Raw genomic sequence first — 10,506 nt, 5'->3', positions numbered from 1 at the left:
CTCAACCTCATCGAACACTTTTGGGATGAACTGGAACGCCGACTGCGAGCCAGGCCTAATCGCCCAACATCAGTGCCCGACCTTACTAATGCTCTTGTGGCTGAATGGAAGCAAGTTCCCGCAGCAATGTTCCAACATCTAGTGGAAAGCCTTCCCAGAAGAGTGGAGGGTGGGGGGGGGGGGGGGGGGGGTTAACTCCATATTAATGCCCATGATTTTGGAATAAGATGTTTGGTGAGCAGGTGTCCACATACATTTGGTAATTTATTGTATCATTCGTTTTAAGTCTAAAAATCAATGTATCAATTACAGATTTTCTCTTTAAGCAAGGACAATTAGTTCATGTTAATAATCAATTAAAATAAACGCCCATACGTTCATTATTATCTTATAATAGGGTAACCTATACCCTACCTAAGTCCAAAAATGAATGTAGCAGCAATTGCTGATTGCCCCATTAATAATTAATAGGCTTTTATCAGAAGCTTTCAATAAAAACTCATAAGTGCAAGTATACCATATTATTATACATCTTGTGCTATTAAATTGATTATCTGTTATTTCAAATAAAAATACATTGTTATAGGCTCGTTCTTCTCTTTCATAATGTTAATTAACCAGATCAATTAATGTTTTACTGAATGCCTAAATCTTGCTTCCCAGAAGATTAGAATAAGAGAAGGAGATATTACAGTATCCTCGCTTCAGTTACGAGTGTCGTTTCCATTAGGCAGCGCTTGCTTGCATGATGGAGGCGTGAGCAACGACAAAGACGCGAGGGAAACATGGGCGAGAGGGAGAGAAAGAGGAGGGAGATACAGTGGACGTACGTCTGGCGAGGGGGAGGGGGAGAGGGAGAGGGAGCTTGCAAGCGCTTGTGTGACTCAGATGGGGTGGTAGCAGTCTAGAAGGAGAATGCGTGGACCGCACGGTGCGATTGGGAAATAAACCCACAGACGCCACTACATGCCTTCTCTTTAGGGTAGTATGAGATGAATTGGCGAGAGGGTCGCGGACGGTGCCACCAGAATCGTGCAGCCGCCTGGCATTAATGACAAACAAGGGAGCTATTCGAGCGCACAACACAACAAACACCGACCGCAGAGGAATGTGTATAACTCTATCCGACTCGAATCAAGCCACCCAGAAAATAACGTAGTCTCAGATCCGTTGGACCTCCTTCGTCGTTGTTATAAAACAGGAAAACGGATTACAGAAACAAACATTTGAGAATTTTGGGCTTGTTGGAGCGTTTATTTTGTCAGGCGAGACCCGAAAAACTTCTACAATGGCTCTGGTCATGGAGCCTGTGAGCAAGTGGAGTTCGAGTCAAGTGGTGGACTGGATGAAAGGTACGCCACGGTTTCAAGATGTGCATTAGATGTTGCCAATCAACCTGCACACAAAATGCTGGGAAATATATATTCTCTGGACTCAAGTATAACGGCACCAAATGCGCCTAACACTGATCAATTAACAGTGCGAGGCTAGTGCCATCATTGGCGACTAGGGGAAACAAAAACACCTGCTGGACCTCAGAAATAATGTATTAAATTATAATGGCAACAAATTGATAATCTATTATATTATATTATTTACTATAATGGGCTCTCTATACCACCAATGGAATTCAAATTTCAATTGAAATGTGGGCTGTGGAATTGGCAGTGATATAGACTTGGACCCGAGAAAATGTCAAAGCACTGGTGGATGAGTTGGTTTATTGGTAATTGAAAGAGTTCTGTGTGGAGGCAGTCTTTGCCTTTTAAATAGCATTTCAGATCGGTCTGAATATTGGCATTATGGGAGAAATGATCCACTGAAATGAAGGCATTGGGATGAATGACACTGAAGGGATAAAAGTATTTACAGTAAAAACCTGTAGGTATTTGAAGTGAAGCAGTTGATGTTTCTGAATATGCAGAATATAATTAATGGAACAAACCGAAATGTCTAGAAGAGAGACACTAATGTATTTCATTTCTGTGGATGTGGAGCTGAGATAGTTGTTTGATTCTCTGAGTCCCATCTAAGTGAAAGTCAAAGATGGACTCTAGAGAATATATTACTAATAGCTATTACATCATCACTCTGGAGTGGATCTAGTGCATATACCAAATACATCCATTATTTATTAACTACATCCAAAAATACTATTTCAGATCTGCAACACAGGTGGTGGTAATAATGCAGTAATAGCTTCATCTTAGATGAAGAAGATAAGATGGATGTGGTGCTACTTCGGGTGATTCATATGAGAGGTGTATTGTGTGTGAGGCAAGTAGGTTGGCAGTAGGCCCATGTTGCTTTGGAGAGATGCTTAACCTGATGGTGGTAGTGCCATATGTGCTTTTGAGCCACTGTGGCCTGCGGTAACTGCAGTTGGTAAGCCTATCTTTAACACTCACTAGGCTCCCCTGGGCCCAGAACCTGTGGCTGGGCCAGCTCTCTGAGATCCAAGCTCAATTTCTTTCAGTCAACATCACCTTCCCACTGGGCACACACTGGTTGAATCAACGTTGTTTCCACGTCATTTCAATAAAATTAAGTTGTACCATTGTGGAATAGATGTTGAATTGACTTCTGTGCCCGGTGGGTCTCCATCTCTTCCAATATGTAATCTCTTTCTCTTCTCTCCATCAGCTCTGAATATCATCATTATTGTCCTTTTACTGTCTCTTCTGCCATTTCCTCTTTCTCTTCCATTACATCCCTCTAATCCTCCTGTTCCTCTTGTCTTTCCAGGCAAAAAAACACACACGCACGCACACACACACACACACACACACACACACACACACACACACACACACACACACACACACACACACACACTGACGCCTTGACTACTATGTTCTCTTGTACTGAACTCATGAACTACTTTGTGTCTGATCCCAGCAGTCAGGCACTAGTGTGCCTGTCTCAGTCAGCCAGCTGAGCTGTTGTGTACGTTTGGAGATTGACTGAATCTTTGAGTGAGTGTGTTTTCAGGCAGTGGAGGCGTGAATAAGTAAATTAACAAGTGGTTGGAGCATCACTGCGAGGTTAGAATCCTCCACATGAGTACTCTGCTCAGCAGAGACAAACAACACATTACACAGTAATGACGACATATATGAAAACAGACATACACAGGCATGTGATACACACAAAACACATTACAGTAACGCACAATTAATGTAAACAATAACATAGAATGGACAGAAAACATACCCTCTCTCAAATGAATATGCATGACCCCCCCCCCCTCCCCCTGAATATGCATGCCTTTTGGCCTACATTATCTAAACACGTCTGAGAAGTGTATTAAGTGTTACCACTCCACTTAATTCTAAACTGGAGTCAGTAGTTCATACAATTCATATTGGAAGAAGAGGTGAAAAACATCTATTTGAGGTGGCGTGTGTGTGTGTGTGTGCGTGTGTGTGTGTGTTTTTTTGCCTGGAAAGACAAGAGGAACAGGAGGATTAGAGGGATGTAATGGAAGAGAAAGAGGAAATGGCAGAAGAGACAGTAAAAGGACAATAATGATGATATTCAGAGCTGATGGAGAGAAGAGAAAGAGGAAATGGCAGAAGAGACAGTAAAAGGACAATAATGATGATATTCAGAGCTGATGGAGAGATTATTATATTGCATATTGCAAGAGAAGGAGAGGAGATGATGTCTGGAAGAAACTGAGCGTGGATCTCAGAGAGCGGGCCCTACAGTGGCCCAGCCACATCTGATGAGTGGAGCTGAGACAAGTTATAGGCCCAGAGTCTAGTAATGGGGATGTGAAGTGAGGGATGTAGGAAGATGCCACAGTCACAAAGGAAAGGAAATGGAGTTTGTGTAATCTTGTCTCGTATCCATTCATATACTCCCCGTCGCAAGGGCCCACAGCATCTCCACCTCATCATTACCATTCAGAGGTTCCATTATTAGCATAGGGCTCAGTGATGTCACCTGAGGCCAAATAGGAGCACCCAGTGACCTTCCCATAATGCCACTCTCTGCATCCTCCTGGCACTGTCCAAGCTCTCTACTCTCTCAGCACCTACAAAGACCTCTCCACTGAGAAACCCCTCCACTTATTTGAAATGAAGGGTGAACTGTGCATTGTGCACATATCATTTATTTACCCATGTATTGCATTTTAAACCAGGGGTTGGAACGTTCTGAACAGAACCGCTATTGTTTTGTTTTTTGTTTTGTTTTGTTTCGTTCCACTCTTCCGACCAGCAAATAAAGTTCTGAACCGGTTTTAACCTTCAAAAAGTACCGGTTTATATCGTTCCTTTCTGTTCCTTTTTTAACCTGTGAAATATATATATATATTACAATTAGCTCATTAAATGACTTCACCAATCAGTGCAGATAGAGCAGGCAAGCTAGTTGATTACATGCGTGATGGACAGACAAGTGTAGCCTATGGTGCAAGATACCACTGAAAAATGCCTGGAATGTAAAATAATGTTATTAACCGGTTCCCATGCTTTTAAAATAATGTTTCTGTTCTAGAACAGTATGGATAACTTTTGTTCCTTGAAAATGTTTGGTCTTTTCCAGTTTTCGATTCCGTTCCCTGAACCGGTTCCAGCCCCTGTTTTAGAAAGCTGCAAATACTTGGCTAATGTTCCAGCTAAGGGTTTTATAAAAATATATATTTTTTATCTTAAATGTGTTATTTTCACACAAACACCTGCCATACATTTGTGCTAAAGGCAATTACTGAGATGATTGTCAAGCTAGCTAAGCTGTAATGCACTGCCCTAGCAGAATCATGTCGAAAATTAGACACATTTCCTCACTTGTGTTGGATAACATTGCATGCATTTGATGTTTGAATATTATTATGTGATTAAAAAACATGAGCTGGCGCACACCCTGAAAAATGTGTTTGTGTGGAGGTGCTGACTAACGGCGAATAAACTTTAAACTATCCAAATAAAGAGAAGTCACACTGGCCCTGAGGAAGGCACAGTGATGCCGAAACGTTGGTAAATACCCATCACATTGCTGGTTTATACATGGAGTGGGCGACATTCTTTATTTATTGAATATTATTGTGTGCCATATGTTGGGTAAGTGAGTGTATGTATAGACTATAGAGTATGTGTGTACACATTTACTGCATGTTTCTCTGGTTAAAGTGTGTTTATCGTCTTACACTTTGAGTGTGTGTGTGTGTGTGTGTGTGTTTTGATCTGACTGGCTGGCACCCTGCCCATGTCTCTTGACATTGATAAATGATGTAGATTAGCATAGTGCCCCTCCCCTACAAAGCCAACACAATAATGTATCACAGCACTAAACACAACTTACTCACCGCAGCCTCAATTGCTAGCAAATTAATAGTCTCTTAATCAGATCTCTCATCTCATCTCTCTCTGTGTCTCTCTGTGTGCTCTTCCCAGTCAGGGTGGCTGTCTGTCTCATCCATTGGTCTCATCACAAAGAATAGCTCTGTTTGTTTAGGGAGGCCAGGCCAGTTGATTAACGGGGAATTTCTCTGCAAAGTGGGGGGAAGGCTCTATGCAATGTGGGGTAAAGCAAGGCTAGTTTGTTATAGAAGGGTTGCTCTGCCCATTTAGAATGACAAAGCCCATCTCTGAATTGAGGTGTAATATAGGTGTTTAAAGGACAAGTACGTATTTGTCCTTTAGAACAGATTACTGTGTTTATGCAGGGAGATAGCGCTGTTATCTGGCGAGGCACAGCATTCATACTTTAGACAATGTCCCTGCTTGTTTTGGTGGGAAGATGTTAGAAGGGTCTTTTCTTTCTCTCTACCTTTTCACTTACATGTTTAGTTACAGTATTGTTGGATTGTTGTCTTGCAGGAGCCACTACTCCAAACCCCACTGCATGGTTTCTATAGCAACATGGGGTTTTCTTCATTGACAAATGCTTCTTGATTAACTGGGTAAAGAGGCTGATTTTTTAAGCCCTTAAATTGTATGCAAAGCCATGGAACTCTCCTCTTTCTGCTTCTCCACAATTTCTCTGCCAGCTGAACTTGAGCCGAATGCTTCATTAGGTCCAGGCCAGAGAACACACTGAGATTGAATCAAAAGGAGGAGATGAGGGCTCCACAGCCTTCTTTGTGGGAGGCTGACCGAGGGAGGAGAAAGGAGAGAAAGAGTGTGGGAGAGGGAGTGTGGGATGAGAGTGGATGAAGGAGAGATTGAGAAACACTGAGACTGAGAGAGATGAGGAACATTGTATATGTGTGTTTAAACATGTATATGTGTGTTTACGTGTGTGTGTGTGTTTACGTGTGTGTGTGTGTGTTTATATGTATATCGGTATCTTTCGGTAGCCAATGTGAGGACAATGTCACCATCCATGAAGAGCGGGGGGGGGGGGGGGGGGGGGGGGGGCGTTTCCATGACAACATCAAGCTCTGCCAAGTAGGTCTGCCCCTATTTGAGGCAACGGTCCTTGAGATGAGATCCATGATGTGTGTGTGTGTGTGTGTGTGTGTGAGACAGCAGTGTGTGTGAGACAGCAGTGTGTGTCAGTGCTGGAGCGAATGTTTGTGTCTGCGTGAGTGTTGAGTCCAGATTGAGACAGTGACAGATAGCGTTTGTACAGCTGTGAATGAAAGCTTTCAGAGATAATGACAGAGATGGTGCTATCGCTGTGTTTGCATGCCAGTGGGATAGGAGGATCAGTTTGAACAGCTCCTCTGTTCAAACTGGGGAGGGAAGGACGGAAGGAGGGAAGGATGGAAGGATGGTACTGTGTTTCAAGTGGGTTTAGTGTGGGGCTAAATGTTTACTCATGAATGACCTGTGCCAACTGTTGGTTATGAGTGGGCTGTAAGTGTGCAGTAAATGTGAGAGTGTTTGAATGTGTCATGATCTTAATAAAGTAATGATACTTTTTGTGTAGTTCTTTGTGTGGAAAGAACTACACAATAATAGTAGGACGGTTGTATGTAATGGTATGTGGAAAGGGTTGGTTGTTTGTGGGTTGTACATACCACTGTAATTTGTTGGACATGTGTGGAGGTCTGTGTGACGTGGTTGATTAAAGCTTGGTGAGTCTGTGTGTGTATATCTGTTCAGCGATGCCCAGAAAGGCACTATGTTCATCTCTGAGATCTCTGTTTGTCCATTTTCGTTAAACCAAGCACTGGCACACACTCACAGGCTGCAGTTTCAAAGCCCAGAAATGAGAGACACAAACACACACACAGTCAGTGATAGAAAGAGAGAGTGGGGGGGGGGGGGGGGGGGGGGGGGAGAGACAAGGTGGAGCGATAGAGTCACTGTAAACCCCTCAGGACTGCAGAGCTGACAAGAGAAAGTTTCTTCACACTGCCCCGACCAGATAACATAACATCTTCACACACAATATTTAGAGTGATGCCTTTGAGGGACTGAGGTTGTTGGAGCTTACATTTGAAACACACTGCCTGCATTGGTCTTGGTAGTAATCTGGATAGATGGAGTTGATACCAAGATTACTGTTACTTAAATGATATTATGTTGTCTCTCAAAACAATATGCTAAATATGCTATTTCTCAATTATACATGCATCAATACTTGTATAAAGCAGTATCAGATAGCAGCAGAGAGGAGTAAGCCAATACACATCTGTTTACCTGAACACATCCCTATGCAATGAGACTTTTCACCGTGTAATTTCCTCCTCTCCCTCCAGGGCTGGATGACTGTCTGCTGCAGTACATTAAGACGTTTGAGAGAGAGAAGGTGGGAGGAGACCAGCTGCTTCGTATCACCCACCAGGAGCTGGAGGAGCTGGGGGTCACCCGCATCGGACACCAGGAGCTCATCCTGGAGGTTGTGGACCTACTCTGTGCCCTGGTGAGTCCTCCATCCCTTTCACTCAGTCATTTCATTCCCCTCCAGAGCAGGTCTTCAACCTGTTGTTACCAAACTTTTTTTTTCATATCTTGTCTTATCATCAGGTGAATGATAATGGCAAGGTGAAGTAATCAACATTTTTTTTTTTTTTATTAATAGATATGGTAGATCGTTTTTCACTATTTTGACCTCCCCACATTATTATTGGAAGATGAAGTTTACCTACTCTGTGCCCTGGTGAGTCCTCCATCCCTGCCTATTAGCTAGAAAGTTCGAAAATAGCAGCTAAAAAATAGCAGCTGTTTAACTGGTTAAACAAAGGTTAGCCATGTTTTTGCAAAAATGATTTACCAAGTCAAGAAAGCTTACCACCAACCAGTAGCATTTGCCACACTGGTAGCCTATTCGTGGGGGCTTTTTCAAAGTCTATGTCAGATACTCCAGTGATTGTAATTTGCTCAATATTAGGAGTTGAGAATCATTGAGGACTGATGAACCCACCAAAGAGTGTGAATCAAGTCAGGAAGTCAGAGAACCATCCTTAGACCAACTCAAAAACTCTAGGTCTAGGCTTAATCTGTGTCCGGGAAACCAACCCCTTATTTTTTGGCCATAGTGAAGACCCCTTTCTGGAGAGGTCAGACAGGCAGCTGGCGTAGGGCTCAACTGTAAGAGTCTTTACAGTTTAGGATTGAAGTGCTGTGATATGTTAAAGCATTTCTGTGCTGACAGCATTTCAGACTCTTGTTCCATCTTGTATGTTTTGTTTGTCTGACATCTGTGTCCATTTTAGGACATTCTATCATTCAATATTCCCTTTAGGTTGGATTTTCTTTCTGATTATTGATAATTAGTTGTTGACATATTCACAGTTGGCTAATATCTGTTTTAGGCTGACAAGTGTTGTGCAGATCAGGTAATTGCCCTGTTTGTCAGTTAATTTCCCTTGTTCCACCTGTATGCCGGAGGGATAGTTACTCACAGAAAATAAACATTGATAATCTCTGATAATCCCCTGGACTAATTTTCCATTCTCTCTGCCACCCCACACATACTGTACAGACACAATCACACCACCCCAAACACACAACACAATCACACCAGCTTCTAGGGTGGTTTGGGTGGGTGTGACACATGGACGATAAAGAACGATGACCAACAGAAGATAATGGATATAGAGAAAGAGGGGGAGATAGAGGATGAGAGAGAAGAGAGAGGATCCGAGTAAAGATTGAGTGGGTGAGATTGATGGGAATAAAGGGAAACGAGTGAGGTGGGATATCTATTTAACTAACTATTTAGCAGCCTTATGGCTTGGGGGCAGAAGCTGTTCAGGTTCCTGTTGGTTCCAGACTTGGTGACTTGGTACCATTTGCCAAGCGGTAGTAGAGAGAACAGTCTATGACTTGGGTGGCTGGAGTCTTTGACAATTTTTAGGGCCTTCCTCTGACACGGCCTTGAACAGAGATCCTGGGTGGCAGGGAGCTCGGCCCTAGTAATGTAGTGGGCCATACACACTGCCCTCTGTAGCGCCTTGCATTCGGATGCCAAGCAGTTGCCATACCAAGCAGTGATGCAGCCAGTCAAGAAGCAGTTGTATATGGTTTAAATGGTGCAGTTGTAGAACTTTTTGAGGATCTGAGGGCCCATGCTGAATCTTTTCAGCCTCCTGATGGGGATGAGGCATTGTCATGCCCTCTTCACGACTGTGTTGGTGAGTGGACCATGATAATTCCTTAGTGATGTGGACACAGAGGAACTTGAAGCTCTCAACCTGCTCCACTACAGCCCCATCAATGTGCATGAGGGCGTGTTCGGTTCTCTGTTTCCTGTAGTCCACCATCAGCTCCTTTGTCTTGCTGATGTTGTGGGAGAGGTTGTTGTCCTGACACCACACTGCCAGGTCTCTGAACTCCCTGTAGGCTGTCTCATAGACTGTTCTCTCTACTACCATATGGCAAGCGGTACAGATGCACCAAATCTGGAACTAACAGGACCCTGAACAGCTTCTACTCCCAAGCCATACGACTGCTAAATAGTTAGTTAAATAGATAACAAATACAGTTGAAGTCGGAAGTTTACATACACCTGAGCCAAATACATTTAAACTCAGTTTTTCACAATTCCTGACTTTTAATCCTAGTTAAAATGCCCTGTCTTAGGTCAGTTAGGATCACCACTTTATTTTAAGAATGAGTGGGTTAGAAGTTTACATACACTCAATTAGTATTTGGTTGCATTTCCGTTAAATTGTTTAACTTGGGTCAAACGTTTCGGGTAGCCTTCCACAAGCTTCCCACAATAAGTTGGGTGAATTTTGGCCCATTCCTCCTGACAGAGCTGGTGTCACTGAGTCAGGTTTGTAGGCCTCCTTGCTCGCACTTGCTCTTTCAGTTCTGCCCACAGATTTTCTATAGGGCATTGTGAAGGCCACTCCAATACCTTGACTTTGTTGTCCTTAAGCAATTTTGCCACAACTTTGGAACTATGCTTGTGGTCATTGTCCACTTGGAAGACCCATTTGTCACCAAGCTTTAACTTCTTGACTGATGTCTTGAGATGTTGCTTTAATATATCCACATAATTTCCCTGCCTCATGATGCCATCTATTTTGTGAAGTGCACCAGTCCCTCCTGCAGGTTATGCTGATACAGTATAGGACTCGTTTTACTGTGGATATAGATACTT

General features: G+C 43.0%; 1 protein-coding gene across 7 annotated transcripts in view; it reads left to right on the top strand.

The window, feature by feature from the left end:
- The first annotated feature begins 835 nt into the window (after positions 1-835).
- Positions 836-10,506, top strand: part of LOC110533736 (connector enhancer of kinase suppressor of ras 2) — a 52,140-nt gene continuing 42,469 nt past the window's right edge. For all 7 annotated transcript variants that reach the window (XM_021618225.2, XM_021618222.2, XM_021618220.2 and 4 more), the window contains exons 1-2: positions 836-1,352; positions 7,655-7,818. In XM_021618225.2, the coding sequence (XP_021473900.2) occupies positions 1,289-1,352; positions 7,655-7,818 (228 nt within the window). In that variant the 5' untranslated portion in view covers positions 836-1,288. The remainder of the gene's footprint in view (positions 1,353-7,654; positions 7,819-10,506) is intronic.

Source organism: Oncorhynchus mykiss, chromosome 10 (assembly GCF_013265735.2).
Source record: "Oncorhynchus mykiss isolate Arlee chromosome 10, USDA_OmykA_1.1, whole genome shotgun sequence".
Classification (NCBI taxonomy): domain Eukaryota; kingdom Metazoa; phylum Chordata; class Actinopteri; order Salmoniformes; family Salmonidae; genus Oncorhynchus; species Oncorhynchus mykiss.
This window is presented reverse-complemented; position numbering and strand designations above follow the sequence as displayed.